The sequence below is a fragment of the Lithobates pipiens genome, unplaced genomic scaffold, assembly GCF_037356315.1.
Source record: "Lithobates pipiens isolate NorthernLeopardFrog02 unplaced genomic scaffold, aLitPip1_a1.2 Scaffold_25, whole genome shotgun sequence".
In the NCBI taxonomy this organism is placed as follows: Eukaryota; Metazoa; Chordata; class Amphibia; order Anura; family Ranidae; genus Lithobates; species Lithobates pipiens.
Window position 1 is genome coordinate 146,001,070 of NW_027507787.1, and position 27,586 is coordinate 146,028,655.

Genomic DNA, 27,586 nt, shown 5'->3' on the forward strand with positions numbered 1-27,586 from the left:
TTTCCCTACAGTGACAGAAGAAAGAATGTAAAATGGCCACCGGATCGGGTGTATTTATAGGTTAGGGGGAATGTCCAAGTGTCCATGAGCTGTCATGTCTCAATTGGTTGTCCTGTAACACATGATAAACGTGTCACGAAAGGTTAAAGTTCTTGTATACATTAAACACGTAAGTCCGCCGGGGCGAACGACGGAAAAAGGCGTTCGAACCCGCGGACGGCGAAAGTCGGAAATTCGCCGCGAAACGACCGCCGGGCGAACCGTTCGGCCATCACTATACATCTATATAGATCAGACCAAATTGAGGGACAAATGAGGAGGAAAGAGGGAAAGAGGGACATTGCTCCAAATCAGGGACAGTTGGGAGCTATGCATTCAGGTTTCTGCTTGTAAATTGCATTTCCATGTTCTGTGTACTGGGGCAGACCAGATATAGTAAATACAGGGTTCTGGGTTTAGTAACACTTTAAAGAGGAACATAGTCTGCTCACATAATTTGTAATAAAAACATATTGGCCATTCTGAAGCTTCCCTCTAACCACTTTACATATTATTTTCTATTTACTGTGATTCTGTATTTGCCAAATATGCTGCATAAATCTCTCTCCACTGAGTCTGGTTGCAACCATTTTAACTGTGGGCAGCCGATGCTGCTGCCTGTTCACTTCCTGGATTTACACAGACACACAGAGGCACACCTCCAGCTCTGCAGCCCTACAGCTCTCATTGGCCCTCTTATGACTCATCCCCCCTTATTTCCTTCCTTCCTGGCAAACGCTCACAAGTGAGAGAGAGAGAGCCGTGCATGATGTCATAAGCCTAAGCCCAGGCTAATAACCAGACAAGAAACATGAAGTGGGCTGTATAAGGTATTTACTGGCAGAAAAAAAATGTTTTGCTATCCAAAGTTAAAATAACAAGGGCAGAAGATTTAATACATAGGTGGCAAACACAAGGCTCGTGGGTCAAATCCGGCCTGCCAGGCTTTGTCATGTGGCCCCCGTCTGCCACCTCTTTTTGTTGCCGCTGTCTATTTTTCTCACCGGCAGGTCTCCCAGGCAACAAGAGTAAACCTCCTCCATCAAGCCAGCGGTGCCAGCTTTGTGTGAGCGCATGCGCGGCTGGCTGTTCGGTCTCCAAGGGAACATCTCCCGCTCTCTCTCCTCCTCAGTCCCTCTAGCAGCGCCAGCTGTTTGTGAGCTAAGCGCATGCACGGTCCTCCCGGCATTGCTGTCAGTGTTCGAGGTTCCTGACAGCTCTGACAGATATGTTTTTCTTTTATCCAGCAGGCAGCCTGAGAGCTGGGTCAGGTAGGAAAAAGAGAGCACATGTCAGTTTTTTTTTTTGGGGGGGGGGGGGGGGGGCAGTGAGGGCAGAACCTAGGAGGAGGGTTGAAAATCTATAGCATACTCCTGAACCCTGCGCTCCCTACGCAGTGCACTCCTGAACCCCACGCTCCCTTTGCAGCACACTCCTGAACCCAGAACTCCCTACACAGCACATTCCTAAATGCCACTCTCCCTATGTAGCGCACCCTTGAACCCCGCGCCCCCTACGCAACACACCCCTGAACCTCGCGCCCCCTACGCAGCGCACTCCTGAACCCCGTGCCCCCTATGCAGCACACTCCTGAACCCCGCGCCCCCTACGCAGCGCACTCCTGAACCCCGCGCCCCCTACACAGCGCACATCTGAACCCCGTGTCCCCTAAGAAGCACACTCCTGAACCCCTTGCCCCCTACAAAGCACACTCCTAAACCTCGCGTCCCCTATGCAGCACACTCCTGAACCCGGGGCTCCCTACGCATCGCACTCCTGAACCCTGCACTCCAAGAAAACTTTATTGGAGAATGCTCAGACTGAACACTATGGTGGAGTATAGATACAACTGGCCGTTTGGGGGCAACCAAACTGCTGATGCAGCCCCCGATGAATTTGGGTTAGACACCCCTGATTTAATAGATGTTAGATGAAAAAAAATGACTGAAGGTCCACTTTCAACATACTTTCATACGAGATATTTACAAACAATGAATCTATCACTTTGTTTCCTCTGATCTCAGTTTGCTACATACGATATCTGCAATATCTGCAGCATGCAGGCTTCTACCTCAACCATTGAGTTAATGTCACCTTTTGTCTCTTTGTGCCTTTTAGATGCCTTTCTAGCGGCAGAGGTGCGGCGGCCAGCGCCCGGGGACAGACCAGACTGCGTTCGAGCAAATGAACAGTGCCTGAAAGATCAGGAATGTAGCGCCAAGTACAGGACTCTGCGGCAGTGTGTGGCCGGCAAGGAGACAAATTTCAGCAAGGTGACGGGCCTGGAGGCCAAGGACGAGTGCAAGAACGCCACCGAGGCCCTGAAACAGAAATCCCTGTACAACTGTCGCTGCAAACGCGGCATGAAAAAAGAGAAGAACTGCCTGAGGATTTACTGGAGCCTATACCAGAGCCTGCAGGGTAGGTACACAACTCTGCCTGAACTCTGTGTTTGCTGGGATGGGTAATGGCCACACTTTCGTTATTTGTGTAATGAGGGTGGCAGGTGCCAAGATGCTATTTTTGTTGCTGACACACAAAGGTCTGAACCTAGCCTAAGGCAGGCCATAGATGATGCTATTTTCTTTCCTGCAACCACGGTACCCCATCAAAACAACCAGTGTTGATGGAGAAATCCCTCCTGAGGACCTATTACCAGGCGAACACAGTGATTATTACTAGCGGCTATAGCCCCTGACAATAATCTCATAAAAAAATCCAGCCTGCTAATAGTATCCAAATCGATGGGTTGATTTGGGTATAATCAGCGTTCCCACAGACGGTTCAAATTATTATTATACAGGAGTTATATAGCGCCAACAGTTTACGGCCAAGATTCTAAGCATCTATAGCTGGCTTTACTCTACAGAATGCAATACACTTTTAAAAATGTAGGGGGAACCCCAAAATGTAATTCACACGGGGGTTCCAACCCACTTAAAGGGAATCTGTTGTACCAAGCCTGGGGACTAGATGTGGCCTTTTGCTTGCTTTTATCTGTCCCTTGGGGCACTATTTCATTCACTGACACCAACGAAGGGGCACAATTTCTCTCAATGACACCAACAATGGGGCCCCAATGACACCAATGATGGGGCACAATTCCTCTCACTGACACCAATGATTGGGCATTGTTTACTCCAACGGATGCTGGGACATTTTTTACTCCTGATGACCACAGTTAGGCCCCCTAAATTCTAAAGGACAGTAAACTGGCACTTTGTTAAGAATGTTTGGAGACCCCTGGTGTAGTTCTTGGAACCTCTGTTTTATTAATGTCTGCATCCCCGTTGGGGAGATTTATTCTCATTTCCTGTCCTGGTGGCCAGCTATATGTCAGGGTGTGACAGCGTGTCATGGGGACAGGAACTCAGGGAAAATCTCTCTGTCCACTTTTACAGCTCCCTGGCTGTCCATTTGACAGCTTCCTTAGCTCTTCATTCCTAGTAGATATAAAGGAGATTGTACAATCAGATTGTAGTCAGCTTGGGAGCAATCTCATAAATGGGAGATATAAAATAAGATGTACACAAACAATTTTTTATAAAAATGATTTGAGTATATTGTGTCCCTTTAAATTTGTGTCATCTTCCATTCTTCCATGGCTTGTACGCCAGACCCCTCTCTGTGACTGCGTAGTTGGGAATGTGAAATGCTCTCTGTCCACATTGGGATGGTTGCCAGCAGGCCTAATTGCCAAACAATGGTGGTTTGGAAATTCATTGTTGGTTGCATGTGGCAGAATGAGGCATGAAGGGTGACCTGTGACCCCGCAGGCTGCTGCTTGCTGTCAGATGTGATCTGCTCAGGGGCCTCTATGCTCTCCCTGACTTGCAGATTCCTAACTGAAGTCAAGCTGTCTATTGTTATGGTAAACGAGGGTGTGACCCCATGATTGAATTCAGCCATGTGCTGCAGATCTGGGACTTTTCTTCAGGCCTGGAGCAGATGGCTTCTGGTTGTCCAAGACCCTGAAGGAGAGGTCTCCTGGGTGGACCCGGCTGACCCCTCTAGACAGATGTCAGTAGATTTCCATGTAAGTGGAACAAAACACAGACACACGCCTGGCAGGCCTAGACAATATGAATGACCCATCTCTTTTTCAATGACCAGAAATTGAGAATTCATTCTGGACAATGACTATCCGCCTGTGTGGGAGCGGGCCATGGGCATATTTCATTGCTGACAGTTGTCTGTAAATTTGCAGGTGCTAAAGTGTATAACAAAGCAGTCTGCTGCTGAAAATTCTCACATTTTACTCTTTTTTTAACCTATATTTTGTCCTGGCTAACCTAGTGGGTTACCTTGTTTCTGTTCAGGAACAGTGGTTACCTACAGTATGTACACTATATGACCAAACGTAGGTAGGCCCCCTTTCAAATGATTGAGTTCAGGCATTAACAGTCAATGCTACAGCAGATATTTTTAATAGTTGCCTGCTTCCAACCTTGTCGTTACCGTTTGGTCAAGGTTTTTTTCTGTTCCAGCATGACTTAGCCCCAGTGTACAAAGCCAGCTCCATAAAGACATGGCATGACCAGTTTGGTATGGAGGAACTGGAATGGCGTACACAGGGCCTTAACCTCAACCCTATGGAACAACTTTGGGATGAATTGGAATGTCACTTGTGAGTCAGGTCTTCTCATCCAACATCAGTGCAAGACCTTACAAATGGGTACAGATGCCCAAAAACACACTCCAAAATCTTTTGGAATTTCTACCCAGAAGAGTGGAGGCTATTACAACCACAAAGGGGGGACTGACTCCAAAAAAATGGCCATGGTTTTAGAATAGGATGTCCAAAAAGCTTTTTGAACATCCTATTCTTTTTCTTTTTTTTTTTTTTATCTCTTTTTTGTAATTCCTTTATTTTTCAAAGAGTCGGGTAAAAAACAAATATTGACCATATACGCATAGTCATAGCGTCAAAACCACCTTGGATGTAAAGGACAGACAATGACTGCCAGAACAATAATCAGAGAAAAAAAAAAAAAAAGTGCCAACACAACAGTCCAATACCAAAACATAACCAAGGACAGTCACGTAAATGTATCTTGCAGATAATAAAACCATAAGAGGTAGCATACGCTGCAGTAACAAACCAAGCAATATCCGTTAAGAACATAATGCAAAATGGAGCAATGCTGCCAATAACCAGTAATGAATAGGGTAGATGGACACCGGCCAAAAGCCATGGACGGGCATAGTAGATTAGCAGGTACGGGACCGGTTGTCCATCAAAAGGGTGGACATAGGGTGGGGAGGAATAGGGAGCATGGATAGAAGTGCTTTGTGTAGACAGGGTATGAGTGTGTGGCAAAATAAGCAAGGAAGGGGGTGAGGAGAGGGGGAGGAAAAGGAGGAGTGTGGGAAGGGTCAAGGGAACACAAGGTCACCCCTCTCACGTGTGTAAGGATAAGGTGGGCAGGGGCTCACAAAGAGTTGGACATCTCATTGGGGTAGGTGTTGATATACACAAAGTAATTCCAGGGTCTCCAAGTTTCAGCGTACAACTCCAGCCATCAAGTGACCCATATATGCAGCTGATGATATATAAAATCCTGCTATCTTGCTTACCCTCTCATTTCTATGATTAAGCCCAGTAGGCTGGGTGAAACATGTCAGAGGAGCATAGCCAACAGGAGTTCAGTCTGAAGCCATATCTTTGCCTCTATAGTGGCTGGGTTTGGATGTGCGTTGTTTCCACCTTATGTCTTCTGTTATGGTCAAGTGCCCACAAATCTATGACTCTATACTAAGTCAGGGCATGGAAAGATGAGTTCTAGCTGCCCAGTAGCTTCCAATAAGATTGTGTTGTCCTGTTTTGGAACTGGCTTTATTGTTGGTACCATACTACCATGGCCCTGTGGACAATGAATTTAACTTGCCCTATTTGATACCCTTTTCTCAATGTGGGTGCATCTGACAGCCTTAACATCTCTTCTGCACTTCATTTCTCTCCTGCTTGTCCCAAGTGACATTCACCCCAATTCTTTCTTCCCTGCAGTCTTTCCTTTTCCCATTCACCTTCTACTGGCAATAGTATTTATTTCAGGTACTTATATAGTGCTGTCAATTTACACAGCACTTTACATATACATTGCTCTCAAGGAGCTTACAATCTAAGGTCCCTAACTTACAATCATACATACACATATACAGGAGCCAATTAACCTACAAGCAATGTCTTTGGAGTGTGGTTGGGATTCAAACCAGTGACCCTTTTGCTGCTAAGCGGAAGTGCTAACCACGACATTACTGTATCACTTTCCACCTCTCTCCTCTCACATACAAACATTAAGGCCCCTTTCACACTGAGGCCTTTTTCAGGTGCTACAGCTCTAAAAATACCGCCTGTATAGCGCCTGAAAAAAGCGTCTCCTTTCACTCCAGTGTGCGCTAGCAGGACAGTAAAAAGGGTCCTGCTAGCAGCAACTTTGGATCGGTGAAGGAACGGTGTGTTCACCGCTCCTAAACCGCTCCTACCCACTGAAATCAATGGGACAGCAAGGCTATACCGCCGGCAGCAGCGGTTTTAATCCTTTTTCGGCTGCTAGTGGGGGTTAAAACCTCCCCGCTAGCGGCCAAATACCGCCACAAAAGCGACGGTAAAGCAGCGCTAAAAATAGCGCTGCTTTACCACCGACACCCGCACCACCCCAGTGTGAAAGGGGCCTAAGACCCCTTTCACACTGGGGTGCTTTGCAGGTGCTACAGCGCTAAAAATGACACCTGCAAAGCGTCCTGAAAGAGCCATTCCTGTCTCTCCAATGTGAGAGCCCCGAGGGCTTTCACACTGGAGCGGTGCGCTGGCAAGACGCTAAAAAAGTCCTGATAGCAGCATCTTTGGAGCGGTGAAGGAGCGGTGTGTATACATCACCTCCACCGCTCCTGCCCATTGAAATCAATGGGCAGCGCGGCTATACCGCCGGCAAAGCTCTGCTGCGGCAGCTCTTTGCGGGTGGTTATAACTCTCTCTTGGCTGGTTTTAACCCTTTCTCGGCCGCTACTTTTTGCTTCTAAATCTCTGAACCCCCTTACCCCCACTGAAACCTAGCTTTCGCGAAAGTGAACTTCTTTAGCCCTGGTTCACACTGAGCTGCGGGAATAAAGCCGTGCGAGTTTAGCTGAACTCGCACGTTTTCACTCCTGCATGTCAATCCTGATTTCGGCTGCAATTTCACAGACATCTGTGTGGATTTCTGCACAGATGTCAAGGGAAATTGCACCCAGAAATCACAAAAAGTAGTACAGAATCTACTTTTTAAAATTGGTTCGTCGCTTGCAAATGCAGCGTCGCACCAATTAGGGCGGTGCCGTTTCCGGCAATTGCTGCCGATTTGACATGTCAAAACGCACCAATCTGAACCAGGGCTTACAGTAAGGGAAAAATGGCTGTTAAAAACGTCATATAGAAACATCAATTACAATCATAATTATCTATATGACATTTTTAGCTGTCATATTTAAATTTCTATACATGTATATTCCTATATATCTGTTTTTGTACACCTCTGTTTGTTTGATATCCCTGAAGAAGGGGGAGTCCCTGTTCCCCCGGAATGCATTGGCTTGATTGCTATTTTTTTGGCTTGTTGCTATTTTTAATAAATGCCTTCTAACTCACTTTCCAACCTGTATCTTATTGGACACCGAGCTGTCCTACATGGGGTGACCTTTGAGTCAGCTATCATCTGCACTTATCACATCCAGAACTTTTCTACATCCTGCTACTTCTACCGGAACAACATCTCCGAAACAGGCTCCTTCCTAACTCCAGAGACCACCAATGTCCTTGTCGTCCATACCCTCATAATCTCTCACCTTGTCTTCTCCAGTATTCTGTTCGCCCTCTACAATGCATCATAAATTCCGTAGAAAGACATCCATCCCGCCCACCGAATGTCCTCTGTTGCCCCTCTCTGTCATTTCTTTTCTGGTTTCCTATTAAGTTGAGTATCAATCTCTCCACAACTCATCCCTGTCTCTATTTCTGACATAAATACTCCCCAAACTGCCCTCTTCTCTCCTCCATTGACCTACTAAATGCTCCTCATTTATAACTGACTGTGCAGAGCTCAGCCATTTCTCCTGAACAGCCTCCATCTTCTAGAATTCTCTTCTATGTTCTGTTAGGCTAACCTCAACCTTTAAAACCCTTTAGACATCCCTCATGACCTATATCTTCAAACTTGCCTATCCATCTTTCTCTTTATCCCAACCTTTCATAATCGGATAACCAACCCCAAATGTCTTGTTCCTTATCTAGTATTTTCTAATAATTTCCCATGACTCTTATTTTGTAGGTTTGTTTAGACAAAGCCCCCTTCTTCCACCATCTTTGTACATGTCTATACCTTTAACAAAAATGTTCAAACGAAATTCTGCTGGTGTATGGCCAGCTATCTTTGTAGATGTCATCATCTGTAGATGATTGTTCTCTAGATTAGGGGTCTCCACATTTCTAAACAAAGGACCAGTTTACTGTCCTCCAGAGTTTAGGGAGGGCAGACTGTGTCCAGTGGGAGTCGAAAAGACCCCAGGGTCAGATGCCCCATCATTGGGTTTAGTGGGAGTAATAGTGCCCCATTGATGATATCAGTGGAAGGAATATTGCCAAATTGTTGGTATCAGTGGGAGGAATATTGCCATATTACTGGTATCAGTGGAAGGAATATTGCCACATTGTTGGTATCATTGGAAGAAATATTGCCACATTGTTGGTATCAGTGGGAGGAATAATACCATATTATTGGTATAAGTGGAAAGAATAGTGTCCCATTGTTGGTATCAGTGGGAGGAATAGTGCCATGTTGTTGGTATCATTGGAAGAAATATTGCCACATTGTTGGTATCAGTGGGAGGAAATTTGCCATATTGTTGGTATCAGTGGAAAGAATAGTGCCACATTGTTGGTATCAGTGGAAGGAATAGTGTTATATTGTTGGTATCAGTGAAAGGAATAGTGCCATGTTGTTGGTATCAGTGGAAGGAACAGTGTTATATTGTTGGTATCAGTGGAAGGAATAATGCCATATTATTGATATCAGTGGAAGGAATAATGCCATATTATTGATATCAGTGGAAGGAATAGTGCCATATTATTGGTATCTGTGGAAGGAATTGTGGCCCATCATTGATGTCTGTGGGAGGAATTGTGCCCCACCAATGGGGTCTGTGGGAGGAATTGTGCCCCACCACTGGGGTCTGTGGGAGGAATTGTGCCCCACCACTGGTGTCTGTGGAAGGAATAGTACCCCATCATAAGTGTCAGTTGTGGATGGTATAGTGTCCCAAGGGGCTGATGGAGACAAGCAAAGGGTCACATCCGGCCCCAGGGCCACAGTTTGGAGACCACTGCTCCAGATGAACATGTCGGTATGTCTATTGACATTGCACAGTGCTGTGTGATAAGACGGCACATTCAAAATAAACAAAAATATCAATATAGACCTTGCTTCAGAATTGTAGATGAAATTGTCTACCACAAAGGCTGAAAGTCAAAGCTGGAATTTATATGCCAACAAGAGTTGGGGGGCCTCTACTGCACTGTCTGGGTACAATATTGGGTCTATTTACAATGTATGTAGGCCCTAACGCTAATTTTTTATTTGCTTCTTTCAGGTCTGTTAATGATACAATTAAAAGTGTTTTGTTATATCTGTTCATTAAGTGCAAAAAATGAAAAACCGCTGATCCTGACAAACATCTTGTGAGCTAATAACTTCCTGTGCTCTCTGCCGACTGTTTTCAGTTACACTGTTTCTAGCACTCTCCTTGGACTACAGACCCTATTTATGTTACAAAGATGAGAAGAGGAGGAGGTGTTCTGTAGTCCAAACACATTTCCTGTCCTAGGGTGACCACACTGCTCCTCCCTCCATAGATACAATGCAAGCAAGGGGAGCTTTGTCACCCTAGAGCGGGAAGGGTATAAATGGCAAGATTACCAGGTGAAAACAAAGGGGGAAAAGCCTGAAAAAAAATAAAACTAAGAGCTGATAAGCTGCAATGTACTGTTGGATTTAGATACACTTTACCAGAGCAGACAGGGAACAATAAGGATATGCAAAGTTCATTATCCCTTATCAGCTGTATTACAGTGACTAGTTCATTGAGATTGGTCAGTATGGGTTAGCGTTGTTTGCTCTATTTAATATCTTGTAGGTAATGAAAACACCTCAATGTCGTCATTGTGCCCAATAACATGCAGAAAATCTGATTCCGAGCTTCTAGAAACCGCATTCCACTACCACCGCTGGTTACCGGGCTACAACCGTGTACCTTCACCAACATCTTCTGCATTCGGTGCATTAAGAGGCTCATAAAGCGCAGCTGTGCGGTCCCATCGCGCACTACTTTTACGATGAGTAAATAATACTCCATACGCTGTAAAAGCCTCCACGCCGCTTAACCCGTTCATCCCCTGATCCACCACTTACCATGAGATTTATGGATATTCGGATACACAAACCCCGGCTTGTTACTTCCAACTGTCTGTTGTATCCAAAGAGGAAATCAATTCTATTGAGCTGGGAAAGTGTTAGAGTCCTCTGTTCATTGACCCTCCGGAGAATTGTGCTCTATCGGAGGATTACCGTCAGGCAGAGGAGTACTTAGAGTATCTGACGGTGGCAAGAATATCAGCTTAGGCAGTGAAAAGTGGAGTACCACTTAAAGGGCCTAGTCACAATGGTGGTCAGTTTACTGTTCCTCTGTCATAATGGCATTCATGAATTGCCTCTATTATTTTTTGGGTGAGTATAGTTCCCCTCGTCAAACTGGTAGTCTGTAGTGTCCCCAGTTACATTGATGGTCAATATAGTACCCTCTGTTACATTAATGGTCAAAGTGGTTCCCCTTAGTTTCATTGGTGGTCAAGGTAGTACCCATTACATTGGTGGTCACTGGTCAATGTCATGCCCACACTCAAATTGTTAGTCAGTGCAGTGCCCCCCAGTTACATTAAATGTGAGTGTAGTGCCCCCATTTGCATTGGCGGTGAGTATAGTACCCCCATTTGCATTGGCGGTGACTGTAGTGCCCCCAGTTACATTGGTGGTCAGTGTAGTACCCCCAATTACGTTGGTAGTCAGTATAGTGCCCCAGTTACATTGGGGGTCAATGTAGTGCTTCCAGTTGTATTGGTGGTCAGTGTAGTGCCCCCAAGGTCATTGGTGGTCAGCGTAGTACCCCTTCCCACTACATTGCTGTTCAGTAAAATGCCTCCAGTTACATTGGTGGTCAGTGCAGTGCCCACAGTTACATTAATGGTCAGTGTAGTATCCCCTGGTACATTGGTAACCAGTGTAGTGTCTCCAGGTTCATTGGTGGTTATTGCAGTGTCTACAGTTACATTAATGGTCAGTGTGTGTGTGCGCCCCCAGGTTCATTGGTGGTCAGTATAGTCCCTCAGTTGCTTTGGTGATCAGTCTAGTGCCCCCTTCCCCCTTTAAAGTTCATTGTGCCTTTCCCATTGTGCCTAAAGACCAATGTAGTGCTTCTGTTACACTGGTGGTCAGAGTAGTGCCCCCAGTTGCATTGGTGGTCAGACTAGTGCCCTCAGTTGCATTGGTGGTCAGAGTAGTGCCCCCAGTTGCATTGGTGGTCACACTAGTGCCCCCAGTTGCATTGGTGGTCAGAGTAGTGCCCCCAGTTGCATTGGTGGTCAGACTAGTGCCCCCAGTTGCATTGGTGGTCAGACTAGTGCCCCCAGTTGCATTGGTGGTCAGTGGAGTGTCCCCAGGTTGCACTGGTGGTCGGTGGAGCGTCCCTAGGTTGCACTGGTGGTCGGTGGAGCGTCCCCAGGTTGCACTGGTGGTCGGGGGAGCGTCCCCAGGTTGCACTGGTGGTCGGTGGAGCGTCCCCAGGTTGCACTGGTGGTCGGGGGAGCGTCCCCAGGTTGCACTGGTGGTCAGTGCGGCGCCCCCAGTTTGCACTGGTGGCCAGTGCGGCGCCCCCAGGTTGCACTGGTGGTCGGGGGAGCGTCCCCAGGTTGCACTAGTGGTCAGTGCGGCGCCCCCTGGTTGCACTGGTGGTCAGTACGGCGCCCCCAGGTTGCACTGGTGGCCAGTGCGGCGCCCCCAGGTTGCACTGGTGGCCAGTGCGGCGCCCCCAGGTTGCACTGGTGGCCAGTGCGGCGCCCCCAGTTTGCACTGATGGCCAGTGCGGAGCCCCCAGGTTGCACTGGTGGTCGGGGGAGCGTCCTCAGGTTGCACTGGTGGTCGGTGCGGCGCCCCCAGGTTGCACTGGTGGCCAGTGCGGGGCCCCCAGGTTGCACTGGTGGTCAGTGCGGCGCTCCCAGGTTGCACTGGTGGTCAGTGCGGCGCCCCCATGTTGCACTGGTGGCCAGTGCAGCACCCACAGGTTGCACTGGTGGCCAGTGCGGCGCCCCCAGGTTGCACTGGTGGTCAGGGGAGCGCCCCCAGGTTGCACTGGTGGTCGGGGGAGCGTCCTCAGGTTGCACTGGTGGTCAGTGCGGCGCCCCCAGGTTGCACTGGTGGCCAGTGCGGGGCCCCCAGGTTGCACTGGTGGTCAGTGCGGCGCTCCCAGGTTGCACTGGTGGTCAGTGCGGCGCCCCCATGTTGCACTGGTGGCCAGTGCAGCACCCACAGGTTGCACTGGTGGCCAGTGCGGCGCCCCCAGGTTGCACTGGTGGTCAGGGGAGCGCCCCCAGGTTGCACTGGTGGTCGGGGGAGCGTCCCCAGGTTGCACTGGTGGTCAGTGCGGCGCCCCAGGTTGCACTGGTGGGCAGTGTGGCGCCCCCAGGTTGCACTGGTGGCCAGTGCGGCGCCCCCAGGTTTTACTGGTGGCCAGTGCGGCGCCCCCAGGTTTCACTGGTGGCCAGTGCCGCGCCCCCAGGTTGCACTGGTGGCCAGTGTAGTGCCCCAGTTGCATTGGTGGTCAGTGTTGTGACCTCAGATTCATTGGTGGTCAGGGCTCCTCTCGTTTACTGAAAATGCTTATTGTGAGGGCCCCCAGTTGCATTGATGATTCATGTAGTGCCCCCCTTTAAACTAAAGGTAAGTGGTTGGTGCCTTCCTTTATGTTATGGGTTAGTAGTCCATTGGTTTGAGTGGGCTACTAACCTCACAAGCTCCTAGTCCTGCGTTGCAGACAGCAATCCAGACCCACTCATACTCCCCCCGCCCTGTAACCTCAGAAAACGCCATTTGTAGAGATAGCTACAAATAACTGTACAACAAATCATGGTCTGTTTATTACATTGATATACAATATACTATAATAATAAGGTGCTCGGCAGAGCGATGAGGGACTGGAGACACTTAATAACGAGATTGTTAAGTCTACTGAAGCTTGTATTTCAGGACAAAGTCCAGGTACATAATCTTGGCGGCTCCAGTAAAGTACAGTTTGTGCAGCAATGGAAAACAAATAGTGCAAATGTACCAACAAGAAGCATCAACGCAACAAAATCTGAACTCCAGCCTTCCCTTCAGTCTTGCACGGGCTCTTCTCGTTTACTGAAAATGCTTACTGTGATGGCTGGGGGACCCTTCTGTAATCCTAAACCTAACCTCCTACATTTAGCCCTAAGGCTCTAAGCAGGTCCTGGACTATGGTGGTGGACCTTTATCTAATCCTAAATCTCGCCTCCTATTCTTGCCCCGGGACCCTAACTCAGTTATGGCCTATGGTGGTGGACCTAATTTCAATCCTAAATCTAATCCTCCAAAATTTAAAGCTGACCTCCAGCGTTCCCTTCAGTGTTGCATAGTAGTACAGGCTCCTCTACTTTTCCAAAAAATTGCTTAACCTGATGGGTGGTGGACCCTAACCCTAAATCTAACCACCTAAACTTAACCCTAAAACCCTAACAAGTCATGGCTTATGATGGTGGACCCTAACCATAATCCTTAACCTAACTCTAAGGCACTAACCAGGTCAAGGCCCATGAAAGTGGAACCTAACTCTAATCCCAATCTGGTTTTCTAAATGTAAATCTCACTCCCGGTCTTCCCTTCAGTCTTGCACAGTTGTACAGTCTCCTCTCCTGTACTGAAATTACTTACTGTGATGGGTGGTGGACTCACCATAATCTAACCATAATCCTAAACCTAATCTAAATGTAACCTTTTGACCCTAACCAGGTCATGACCTATAATGGTGGACCCTCACCATAATCCTAATTCTAACATCCTAATCGTGAACTCTAAGGTCCTAACTCTAACCAGGCCTATGGTAGTGGACCCTAACTCTAATCCTAAATCAAATCTTCTAAATTTAAATCTGAACTCCAGCCTTCCCTTTAGTCTTTCACAGTGGTACCTCCTCACCTCTTCTGAATTAGCTTACTCTGATTTCACTGCACACTGTGAGCTTCTCATAATGTGCATTAGAAGCTGCAGCAACGCAAATAGAACCCACTTTATTTCCTGGCTGGAGGAGCCCTTAACTGACTTACTGGCTCTGGTGCGTTCCTTTCTTTCATTGGATTTCAGTTCTTTTAATTATGGAGGCATCTCATGTGGGCGTTATCTAGGGTCTGCAGCCTTCTTAGGAACACCCACTACTCCAGACTGACTTCAACCTACTAGGGGATTTTGATATTTGTACTACTCTTTCCAAGATCTAGCCCACCCCATCACATGTCTGGTGTTATATGTGATCACATGTTCAGCACCATGGCAATTGCAGATCAAAGATGGCAGCTTCCTTGGCTGAAAAGGAGAAGAGGGTTTAGTTCCACTTTAAGTTTCATGCTCGATCCCATCATTCTGATTTCTGGACTTCGTGTGAGATGTCAGCTGTAGGACCTGCTCTGGGATTGACTGTCGACAATCTTCCCCAATGAAACTCCTCTAATTCCTGTCATTCTGATATCTGGACATATAAGGCTGCGATCTTCACATCGCCATATAAGTCCGTATCCCCCCAGCCAGGACAAGCAGCAGACGAGAGGGTCTTGGAAAACGTCAGCCGTTCTTTATCCCTGCAGGTGCCTTTGTTATGACAATCTAAGGCTCAGCGCGGGGCGAGACACAGACCACCACCCTCAGCAGCTGATCTATGGCAAGCCAACGATGTGCCAAACCCCGAGCCGCATCTGCGCTATTGTACGCTATTGTACTGGAAGATCCATTTCCTTGGAGAAGCCAGTAAATTACCTCTCCTTATTGATGTCATTACTCAATGAAGTCAGTCTTTTTGGCCCCACTCGCAGGACAGCCCGTTTTGTTTCCATTTCTTTTTTCTCCTACAAAAAGAGCATTGAAGGAAGTTTGCCAGAAGCTTCAGCGAATCCATCCATCATGTCTGTAAAGTCTCCTTTGTCTGGTGGAAGATCCTCGAGGAAGACTCTAATCTCCCGGCTTTGTCCCAGCTGGGGGGGCTTCTCATGCCCAGGGGCCACATTTGCTACATTCAGCCATGCCAGCTTAACCATTTCTATCTTACTGCTTTGTTTCTGCTAAATGCCCATCGAGTGGCAAATTTCCCCAGTACAAGGAAAAGTTTACTTGTTTTTTTTTTTGTTTTGTTTTTTACGTATAAAGATAATCCTCCGGCCTGAACAAAGGTTTTGTTTTTTTCTAGTTTCTTAGGCCTCATGCACAGTGGAAGTTTGCAATCTCTCCGATATCCCTTTCCTGCTGGCAGCAGCTCTTTGGCAGAAAAAATGCTTGATGACTTTTAAACGCTTGGGCATTCATTTATTTAATTGGCTGGAATAATAATTGATTCTGGCCATTGAAATCAATTAGTGCTCAACTGCTAAGCATGCCTAGTTTTAACGTACACTATATTGTCAAAAGTATTGGAACGCCTGCCTTTACACACATGAACACTTTACTGGCATCCCAGTCTTAGTCTGTAGGGTTCAATATTGAGTCGGCCCACTCTTTGCAGCTATAACAGCTTCAACTTTTCTGGGAAGGCTGTCCACAAGGTTTAGGAGTGTGTCTATGGGAATATTTGACCATTCTTCCAGAAGCGCATTTGTGAGGTCAGGCACTGATGTTGGACGAGAAGGCCTGGCTCGCAGTCTCTGCTCCAATTCATCCCAAAGGTGATCTATCAGGTTGAGGTCAGGACTCTGTGCAGGCCAGTCAAGTTCCTCCACCCCAAACTTGCTCATCCATGTCTTTATGGACCTTGCTTTGTGCACTGGTCCAAATCATTTGGTGGAGGGGAGATTATGGTATGGAGATGTTTTTCAGGGGTTGGGATTGGCCCCTTAGTTTCAGTGAAGGGAACTCTTAAGGCGTCAGCATGCCAAGATATTTTGGACAATTTAATGCTCCCAACTTTGTGGGAACAGTTTGAAGATGGCTCCTTCCTGTTCCAACATGACTGCACACCAGTCCAGCAAGATCCATAAAGACATGGATGAGCGAGTTTGGAGTGGAGGGACTTGACTGTCCTGCACAGAGTCCTGACCTCAACCTGACAGAACACCTTTGGGATGAATTGCATCGAAGACTGTGAGCCAGGCCTTCTCATCCAACATCAGTGCATGGCCTCACAAATGCACTTCCGGAAGAATGGTCAAACATTCCCATAGACACACTCCTAAACCTTGTGGACAGAAGAGTTGAAGCTGTTATAGCTGCAAAGGGTGGGCCAAATCAATATTGAACCCTACGGACTAAGACTGGGATACCATTAACGTTCATGTGCATGTACAGGAGACGTCCCAATACTTTTGACAATATAGTGTATGTTTAGATGTGTCTAAAGAGTTTTTTACTGCCAAAACGCTGCTGCTCCTGGAGGCGCTGGCTGTGGGTTTTTCTTTCTTTTTTTTTAGTTTCTTAGACCTCATACACATTGGAAGTTTTGCTATCTCTCCTAGATGCCTTTCATCCTGGCAGCAATGTTTTGGGAGAAAAAATGCTTGAGGCTTGTAAAGGCGTGTAACGCGTTTGGGTGAATCAAGCTCTAGGGCAATCATTTCAATAGCTAGAATAATAATTTATTCTGGCCATTAAAATTAATTAACGTTCAGGTGCTAAACGCGTCTAGCATTAACGTGCATTTAGATGCATCAAGCATTTTTTCTGCCAAAATATCGCTGTTCCTGGACGCGCTGGCTATAGTTTTCTTTCCTCGGATATATGAAGCTGGTGTAGCTTTGAAATTGCATTACTTCAGCAAGATTTCAAAGCTGCAGATCTGTGCGATTTGCAGCTTGTGACTTTGTTTACCAGAATATAGGGGACATCTACTGGCGCCACATTCCGATTGTAAACTTGCTGACGATCTGGTACGTCTTGTCATGCGATTTGGAACTGTGTGAACAAGGGCTTAAAGAGCTGACGACCCATGCATCTGTAATTAAATCTTTTTCCGCTTGAGCTCTGGAAGGTTTTACTCCCTTCTGTTTCGCACTGTGCTACTTTAACCACTTCAGCCCTGGAAGATTTTACCCACTTCCTGACCAGAGCACTTTTTGCGATTTGGCACTGGGTCGATTTCACTGACAATTGCGCGGTCGTGCGACGTTGCACGCAAACAAAATCAACGTCTTTTTTTTCCCACAAATAGAGCTTTCTTTTGGTGTTATTTGATCGCCTCTGTGGTTTTTATTTTTTGTGCTATAAACAAAAAAAAGCCACAATTGTGAAAAAAAAAAACGCATTATTTTTTACTTTTTGCTATAATAAATAGCCCAGTTTACACATAGTTTACACACACAGATCCCGGTTTTTGGTGTGCCCTGAGCGATCGCGGGAGCCCAGCGGTTGATCGCGACTGCCAACATTCGCATCGGCTCCATGGGCGAGCAGGGGGCTCACACCCCCTAGTGGCAGTCTATGGTACCGACGTACCATGATGGCGATTCGCGCAGCCGTGCCATGTTGTCGCAGTATAACTGCGGTGGCTGGCCGGCATGCGGTTAACTGGCAATTCTGTGGTCGTACAACGCTGTACCCAAAAAAAAATGTTATATCCTTTTTTTTTTTTTGCAAAATGTAGCTTTCTTTTGGTGGTATTTGATCAACTCTGCATTTAAATTTTTTGCGCTATAAACAAAAAAAAACATTTTGAAGGAAAAAACTAAATTTTTTGCTTGCTGCTACTAAACATATCCAATAAAAAAATGCAAAAATCTAATTTCTTTATACATTTTGGCCAATATGTATTCTGCTACATGTCTGATAATAATAATAAAAAAAAAAAAAACACACACAATAAGTGTATATTGATTGATTGGTTTGTGTGAAAGTTATAGCATGTACAAACTATGGGATATTTATAATGGAATTTTTTATTTTATTTTCTTTATACCAGTAATAGTGGTGATCAGCAACTGCAATGCTGTTGAAAATCTGACACTAACTGACACGGGGGGGGGGGGGGGGGGGAGACTAACTAACTGCCACTGACATCACCAGTGACATTATTACAGCAATCTGTGATAATCTTATACATTGTCACTGTACTATGACACTGGCTAGGAAGGGGTTAACATCTAGGGCAATCAAGGCGTTAAATGTGTGTCTAGCTATGTGTAATGTGTGTACAGTGTGCTGCTTTTACTACCAGATCTCTAAGTTTCTCATCCCTACAGGGATGGGAAACTGAGAGATCATTCTCTCTATACAGTATATACAATCACAGCCAAGAGCTCTGTGTTGACATTCAACACAGAGCTCTTGGCTGTGATTGTACACAGCTGATCAACAGGTCCCAGCCGCAAATCATTAGCTGGGGAAATTAGAAAACTCCCCGTTATACTGGCTGGAAAAAGTCAACTCGAAATTCTTATTGGCAGAGTCTCCCCATGCTGGGATTGCTTTCTGGAAGGACAATATGTAGATTCTTAAAGCTGAATGTCAGGCACAGGAAATTTTATTTAAATCTATTCCTTAATGGCCACGACGAATATAAATCCACTTGAGAGCAGTAGATGCATTTTCAAACTCAGATATTACTTTGTAAACTTAGTAGTGACTAGAGGTGTGAGCAGCCTATTACATTAGAGTGTGCACCCCAAAGCTCAAACACATATGCCTTTCTATGCAGCCCCAGCTGCATCAGACAGTGAATGAATGGGAAGTGCTCTGTGCTGAGCTGCTTCCTGTTCATTCACAAACTAAATCATAGTAACACAATAACACAATTTACTATGCTTCAGTTATGAATGAACACAGTGAGTGAGTGTGTTCATTTTAGAAAAGGAAGGCACTGGTAAATTACATATTTACTTGCCCCTTCCTCCACTCTCCATCCAGACCCCCCCCCCCAGAAGCTGAGGGAGAGGATAGGAGGGAAGCCAGCGGCACTGCAGGGGGGCAATACAGGTGGAAGCCTGGGCAGTAGCACTGCACATAGTGATTAGGGTGTGCCCAGGCACACCTGGTATGCACCCATGGTAGTAACATCAATACTGTGCTGTACATAACCTGTGCAGAGAGCAGAGCTGTGGGAGGCTCCACCCACTACAGGCTGCCTACAGAAAACTACAGGAGGGGGCGGAGACCTGACCAGTCACCCTGCACAAGGAAAGAGAGCAGCAGTGAGCGCTCTTTATTACAGGAAAAGTCTCACACTGGATTACTGCACAGATCTGTAAGAAATACACAAATCACACCGAGATTCCAGGAAGAATACTCAGGACTCTTAGACAATATTTTATTATCCCGGAGTTCTTTTTTTATCAGGGTGATAGTCACATATTGCAGGTTACTGAAGAGGAAGAAGCCCCCCACCCCCGCCTCCCCACCAGTACAAGCATCAATTTGCAGCATTGATCAGGCCTCATCTTGGGATAAAAGAGAGACTGCTGCGCTTTCATGATCCAGTCCTCTCCCCATACAGGATCAATACATTTACCTTGCAGTCGATGCAGCAGACGTGTTTACATTGTGTAACAGAGGACAGTACAATCCCCGACACAACGCAATCTGTGCTCCACCGCCAGCCAAATCTCACCACACACAGTCCCCGCAGTGCAGGCTATATGGACAGATTTGTAGCTACAGATACAACACCTGACACCCCCAATCCCCCCCCCCCATCACATCACTAGATATAAACTTGAAATGAATGCCTAATTAGTTTGCTCTGTGCGCTGTTTCTGACAATATTTTGCCTTTCCTGATTCCCCTTTTCTGGCCAGTAGGAGGGGCCAGCAGGTTGCTCTACTTCCTGAAAACATTACAGCACCCTGTCGTGTGCCAGTACTCCTCTCAAGAGCCCTCAGTCCTGATGCAAGCATTGGGCAGGCTCCTGGGAGGAGTTATACAAATATCACAATGCCTTGATGGGTGGCTGTCAGTCTGGAGGACTGGGCGTTCCTAGACGGGTTGTATTTCATACAGACCACCCTGGGTAACGCCCACATGTGATGTTGAACCTTCACGATTCAAGGAACTGAAATGCAATAAATGAAAGGGGTTGGCCAAGGACAGACAGAATGGGGAGAAAATTGTTCCATGATGCTGGATGTCCTCCAGCCAGGAAATGAGGTGGACTCTACCTGACTTGCTGCAGCTTCTAATGCACATTGTGAGAGTCTCACAGTGTGCAGTGAAATCAGAGTAAGCCATTACAGTACAGAAGCCTGTGCAACTGTGCAAGAGTTCAGCTAGCTAAGTTTAGAATATTAGATTTAGGGGCCACCACCATAGGTTTGGCCTTAAGGTTAGGTTTAGGAGGCTAGGTTTGAGACTGTGGTTAGGGTCCACCACTGTAGGCCATGGCCTGGTTAGGGTTATGTTCAGGAGCTTAGGTTTAAGATCATGGTTAGGGTCCACCACTATAAACCATAATCTGTTTAAGGTTAAGGCCTTATGGTTAAGTTTAGCAGGTTAGGTTTAGAATTAGATAAGGGCTCACTACTATAGGCCATGACCTGGTTAGCATTATGCTTAGATGGTTCGGTTTATATTTTGGTTCAGGTCCATCATGATAGACCATGAGGTTATGTTTAGAAGGTTTGGTTTAAGATTATGGTTCAGGTCTATCACTATAAGCCCTGGCATGGTTGGGGTTATGTCTTCAGGGTTATGTTTAAGAGGTTGGGTTTAAAATTATGGTTAGTGTCCATTACCATAGGTCATGTCCTGTTTAGGGTTAGGGCTTTAGGATTTAGTTTAGAAGGTTAGGTTTAAGATTGTGGTTGGGGTCCATCACTATAGGTCATGACATGGTTGGGGTTATGTCCTTAGGGTTATGTTTAGGAGGCTAGGTTTAAGATTATACTTAGGGTCCACCACCATAGTCCATGACCTGCTTAAGGTTAGGGCCTTAGGTTTAGGTTTAGGAAGTTAAGTTTTAGTTTAGAGCTCCATCACCATAGGGTCAGGTTTAATGGACAGAACACCAATCACTGTGGGATCTTAGTAGCTGGTTGGAGAGTAGACTTGTGCAATTCGTTTCGTAACAAATCGAAATTCGGCCGAATTTTGCATCTTTCGGACATTCGGATGCATCCGAATGTTCGAATAAAAAAATAACAAATTACAAAGAATACGAAAGAAATATAACGAATGAATTCGACATGATTCGAAATTATTTCAACCACATTCGAAATTATTTCAACATGATTCGACATTATTTCAACTGCATTCGAAATGATTTCAACATGATTCGACATTATTTCAACCGCATTCGAAAATATTTTGTGACCCGACTTTAGGGCCATGTATCTCGGGGTCACTTGGTGCTAGACACTTGGATATGTTGTAGTGCTGGTATTATTGTGTTTGCATACCAAATTTGGGGTTTCTAGCTATAAGTGACCCCGAGATATGTGGCCTCAAAATCGGGTCGCAAAATGTTATGAGTTATTAGAGCAGAGAATGACATTTTGCGACCCGATTTTGGGGCCACATATCTCGGGGTCACTTATAGCTAGAAACCCCAAATTTGGTATGCAAACACAATAATACTGGCACTATAACATATCCAAATTTGTTTCTAGCACTAAGTGACCCTGAGATACATGGCCCTAAAGTCGGGTCACAAAATATTTTCGAATGTGGTTGAAATAATGTCGAATCATGTTGAAATCATTTCGAATCCAGTAGAAATATTTTCGAATTTGGTTGAAATATTTTCGAATGTGGCCGATTTTTTGAATTTGGTAGAAAACTAAACGAAATCCGAAAACGAATTTAAGGAAGTTAACAAATATAACTAAACGAAATTAATGAATTAACGAATTAAAACGAAATGAAACTAAACAAATTTTTTCCTTTTGCACATGTCTATTGGAGAGGTAGACTGTCTGACATCACAATCTGATTCTTGGCGTTTTATCTCCTGCAGGGAATGAGCTGCTGGAAAACTCTCCATACGAACCCGTCAACACCCGACTCTCTGACATCTTCAAAATGGAGACCAGCCTGACAGGTAAGGGGACCCACAAGGGTCGGTGGAAATATTATTGAATAACCGAGCTGTCACTTGTTTCAGACTAACTTTATTGTTTTCACGTTTCTGGATTCCGAACTGCCTACACCAACATTTCCCTATAAATACCAATTGATATAATGCAAAGAAGTGTTTGTCATTCGACTTCTTTGCCATGTTGTAATTGTGTGTTGTAGTTCATGGTGCTCTGAGGCTGACAGTGAATCCTGTGTGGGTATAAAACCTCAGCAGCAAGTTGACCCTTAAAACTGTTTTACAATGTTGCCGTGTAACTTTGGAATGGTTGTCACAGCTAAATCTTCCATCTAGTGCTGCTGTTGACCGATTCTAGGACACATTGCTAGTTCCAGGGTGGAGCACACCTCTGAGGGCTCACACACAATGCATTGTGGGTTCTAGGAGGGCATTTTTACATTTCTGGATAAAGTGGACCTGTCAGTAATGCCCTGTACACACGACCCGTTTTCCCATCGGAATAAACTCTGAAGGTTTTTCTGACAGAATTCCAATGGAATTCTGCTGAAGCTGTCTTGTGTACACACGATCACACCAAATTCCAACCACCAGGAATGCGGTGGCATACAACGCGTAAAACGGGACTAGAAAAAGGAAGTTCAATAGCCGGTAGCCAATAGCTTCCCGTCTCATACTTGCTTCAGAGCATGCGTCGTTTTTGGTACGTCGGAACAGCATATAGAAGAGAGGTTTTCCCGATAACAATTAGTTCAGTCGGAAAAATATAGAACATGTTCTCTTTCTAGGTCCGTCAGAATTTTCGACGTAAAAAGTCCGATGGGGCATACACAGGGTTTGGAATAAACGATGAAAAGCTCCCGTCTGACTTTTCTGTCGGAAATTCCGACCGTGTATATGGGGCATTTCTTTACTTGAATAATATTGCAACGTGTCACAATATACAGCAACAGTATAATTTTTCAGAAAAGCTCCATCTTGTATCAATAAAAATCTTCACTTGAGCTCCACTCAGTGACTTTGCCTAGACTAAGATGATGTCATCATTCTGCTGCAGGTAGGAGGAGGCATTTCCTCAGTCTCCTCGCCTCTCCTCCAGGGATCAAAATGCAAATGGTGACGTTATAGCGATCCGGCCTTAGATGGATCGAATTTCATCCAGTTCAGCAGGGACCAACTAAGATTCAATGCATCTATGGCAGCTGGTTATACCTAAGTTGATCATTCTATCGATTTGGGTACAACCAGCCTGTCAAATTTTTCATGTGTGGTGTTTTATGGGTGTTACTCATCTCTGGACTGGGGAACTTGGGGTTCTTCCAACAATCTGGCAGCGTGCTGGTTGATTTTCAAGGATGCACAATGTAGAGTGATAGCTTATGTGTCGGTCGGCCTCCTTTGTCCCTCTACCATCAGTACCCCCAATCTTCAGATTCGGTGGCAGCACGGTGGGATCTGACACCCCTGTCAGTATTGGTGTCAGCAGTGGGATATTTGACCAGCTGTTTGTCAGGTATTGGTGACAGTAGCTGGGGTCTGACACCATTGTTGTCACAGGGAATGTGTTGCTGGGGCAGGCGTTAAAGAGAACCTGTGCTTTGCCCATGTAGGGGACATTTGAGGAGTAAAGACGGGTTCTCCTCCAAATGAAGGACCTTCAATCTATACAGCAAGGATTTGTCTTAGAATTCTGTGTATAGAAAAGTAAAATTTTGTACTAACTATATATGTGTATAGGATCTCTTCTCTGCCCAACCAACCCGTGCAGACAAAAGGTAAGAAGCAGCTTCCGCCTACATGTCTCCAGTAAACCACAACTACTGACGCATTTCACCCCGCTCACCGTGGCTTAGAAATTTTTTACTAACAGACATAGTGGTGACTGGACACCAGTTGGGGGGAGGGGGAACGCTACCATCCAAAGCACAGTCCGGCCTCCTTCTTAACCAACAGATGGATCCGTTCCAGCTCCTAGACTGCTGCCAGAACAAATACAAGACCGGAGAGGAACACTCCATGCGGAAAGTGTCATCCTTTATTATTTCTCAATGGCTCTCTGTGGGATTTTCCCCTGGCTGTCCTGGAGATCCAGGAACTGGAGCCGAGTTTTATGCCGTCCCGCTTGCTGGGGAAAAGAAAAAGAAAAAAAAAACAGAGCTATCGCCTGTTTAAATATTTAGCACCTTGGCGTTGTGTTTTTCCTCTTATTATTTGAGCCGCGCCTCGTTCTACATGCACTTGTGGGACCGCAGCTTTGTCACCGCTATAAATATCCGACACGCGGGCTTTCTCTTCTGATTTGCTGTGGCAGCGCTGGAGACGGGCATGCTGGGAAAGATGGATATAATAGGCTCTTTCTCGCTGTAAAAATAAAAGGTTTCATTTGGAATTTCGGTACCCCGAGGGCCCCGCGTTCCCGATACGTGCGTTTGTCTAGATTAGATTTTGTGAGATACATGGGGAAGAGATCGGCTTGCAGAAATACTTCTTATTAAAGCTTGTCAATGTATTATAAACCAAGTTTTTTTTATCGTGTTTGTAATTCTTTATGTATATTGGGGGGCCAACATATTTCATACATTATATGTACACCTGACCATCACACCTACAAGAGGCATATGGCATGGCCTATTCCAATATGATGACCCTTATAGAGTTGTGCCCATCATGGCCATTGTATTGGCCATTTTGGCTGTCACAGTGGTCACCCAATCACAGTGTTCACATAATTAGGCAGACCTTCCTCCCTCCCAGGCAGATAAAGTGGTTATAAAACCTCAGGCATGAAATATGAACAAAGCATATCCCTCTATATTGTGTACTTGTCTCAATTTAGAGTGCTAAGTGTCATTTCTGTCCACTGCCTCATTACTCTGCTATCAGCATGAGTCACTTATGACACGTTTTCCTGACACCAAGAGGAAAAATGCTGACAGGGGAAGGATCTCTAGAACACAGCCTGTGATTGACATACTCATCTCTGTTCCTGTGTGCTGTATGAAGGGGGTGCATGGGCGTCTGCAGAACTTTTTTCAAGGGGGGGCATAATTTTAGGGTCACCCATGCGCCGCCCCTTTTCAACAATGTCATTATCAGATTATCATGGTCAGAGACTGCAGACTTAGTACAATCCCTAGGATAGGTAATGGATAATGGCCAACAGGCCCTCTTATCAGACCCAGCGAAACAACACCAGTGATCCCTCCGGCTGGAAGATCGCTCATGCGCCACGGGGGCGACTCTGGTCAGTAGTGTAGCATGTATGTACCCTGGCAGTGACTCTTTCTCTCTCTGGTGGTGCTGGACAGCATGGCTCTCTCTGGTGGCATGGGGCAGTGTAGTTCTCTCTCTGGTGGTGCTGGGCAGCGTGGCTCTCTCTCTCTCTGGCTTCTGCCCAGCACAATCCTTGTTCTTTTTCCTGTAGCACCCTCTCCCTCAGCTTTTTTCCCAGGCTACAGTCTCTCAATCTCTCGATCAAGCTGCATCCTCCTCCCTGTGGAAAATGGGGCCGCCAATCTTTGGGATTACATGTCCTATGATTCTCTCCTCTCCTAGTCTCTTTTGATTGGCCCTCAGTTATGGCCAATAGGGAAGGAACAGAGCGGGCAGGAACAGTTATGGCCAATAGGGAAGGAACAGAGCGGGCAGGAAGCTGGGCGAGGAACCTGGTGAGAGCCGTAGTCTCTTCTCCCTGACAGGAGAAAGGAGGAGGTGACCGGGGTAAACCTGATAGCACCGCCGCCGAGTTCTCTGCTGGACTGAGCACGGAAAAGAGCCCGCAGTCACGCTACACTGATAGGGCGGCTTGGCAGAACCTTGATGGTGTCACCCCACTGGCGGGTTGCACATGGGTGTGGGCTGCCCGCACCCCGATAGGGATGGAACTGTGTTGAATTTAAGATCTCATCCCTGATTCCAGGGGGGGGCACTTGACCCCCCTTGCCCCTATCTGCGGACGCCCATGAGGGGGTTTTCCTTTCCCTCCAATCAGCTCTTAGAACTCTCCTCACTGAGCACTGCAGTGTGTAACTTATCTCCGCCCCTATTTTTTTCTGAATGCTCAGACAATTTTTTTAAGTTCTGGCTTTGAACGTATGTAGAAAGGAGAAGACTGCAGACAAACAGGTACAACTTATGTAGGAGGATTGGTTTTATCTCCTGAGACCAGTCAGTTCACTGGGTATATGTATGGGTTTAAAATCACTCAAAAAGGAACTAAACCTCCCTATCCTTTTCAGCCATCCTAGCCTCTGTATGATTTGAAAAAGGCATGGTGCTGCACATGTGATCATTTATGACACCAGACATTTGATGGTTTGACAGTTTGGTTGAAAACACAAGCAAATGTGACAGTCAGCATTTCTGGCATGCTGGGAATGTAACTGTTTTTGAAACCTTTAAATCAATGGGCTTAGCTCCACTTTAAGGCTGGGTTCACATTAATGCGCTGTGCGACATCGCAAATGCAGTTCTCACCGCACTGCTGTGCAAATCACATGCTATGTCTGTGCGATGCAAATTCAGCCATACAGATTGTGTGGCGGAATTTGCATCGAATTCGAGTCGAAGTCGTTTTGGTCCACACCAGAATCTAATCGCATAGGTATTCACACCCATGCGATCCGATTCATGTCCGAATTGACAGTTCGCACTGCAATATGAGAGACGATCTGGGAGGGTCATTAACTTTGCATTTACACTCCCAGCAGTTTGCATATGATAGTGTGACCTGCCTGCGAGTCGGGTGTGATGCAGGAACTCGCAGTGGATTCGCAGGGCTTCCCGCATTGCACCAATGAGAACCGATCCTGAGCCCCCGATGCTACTTTTTTTTTTTTTTTTTATTGTCTTTTTATTGAAAGATGCACAAAAGAATTGCATATAGATAAACGGCCATTCTACATCAGTCACCAGGGTAATAACAATCAGTGTAAATGCCACAATCCAACAGTATCTGTTTATAGGACTGTAAAAGGCAGATATGTGCAATCAATAAAGATTTTGAAACATTTGGAAATGCTGCACTGATTTGAAAAAAATTTCCTGCACTATTTTTTGCGATTTCAGGTCCGACTTACATAGACATCTGTGCATGGAGCTGCACAGAGATCATCCAAATCGCACCTGAAAATGCAGTGACCTGCGACTTTGAAGTTGTGTGATTTCAAAGTTGGATGCGGTGTGAACGGGGGCTAAAGGGACCCCGGGACTGGGTGGTATAAATATAGGAATG

General features: G+C 46.0%; 1 protein-coding gene across 2 annotated transcripts in view; it reads left to right on the forward strand.

Moving 5' to 3' along the window:
- Positions 1-27,586, forward strand: part of GFRA1 (GDNF family receptor alpha 1) — a 264,489-nt gene that overhangs the window by 31,131 nt on the left and 205,772 nt on the right. For both annotated transcript variants that reach the window (XM_077454931.1, XM_077454932.1), the window contains exons 2-3: positions 2,158-2,460; positions 22,276-22,359. In XM_077454931.1, coding sequence (XP_077311057.1) covers positions 2,158-2,460; positions 22,276-22,359 — 387 coding nt within the window. The remainder of the gene's footprint in view (positions 1-2,157; positions 2,461-22,275; positions 22,360-27,586) is intronic.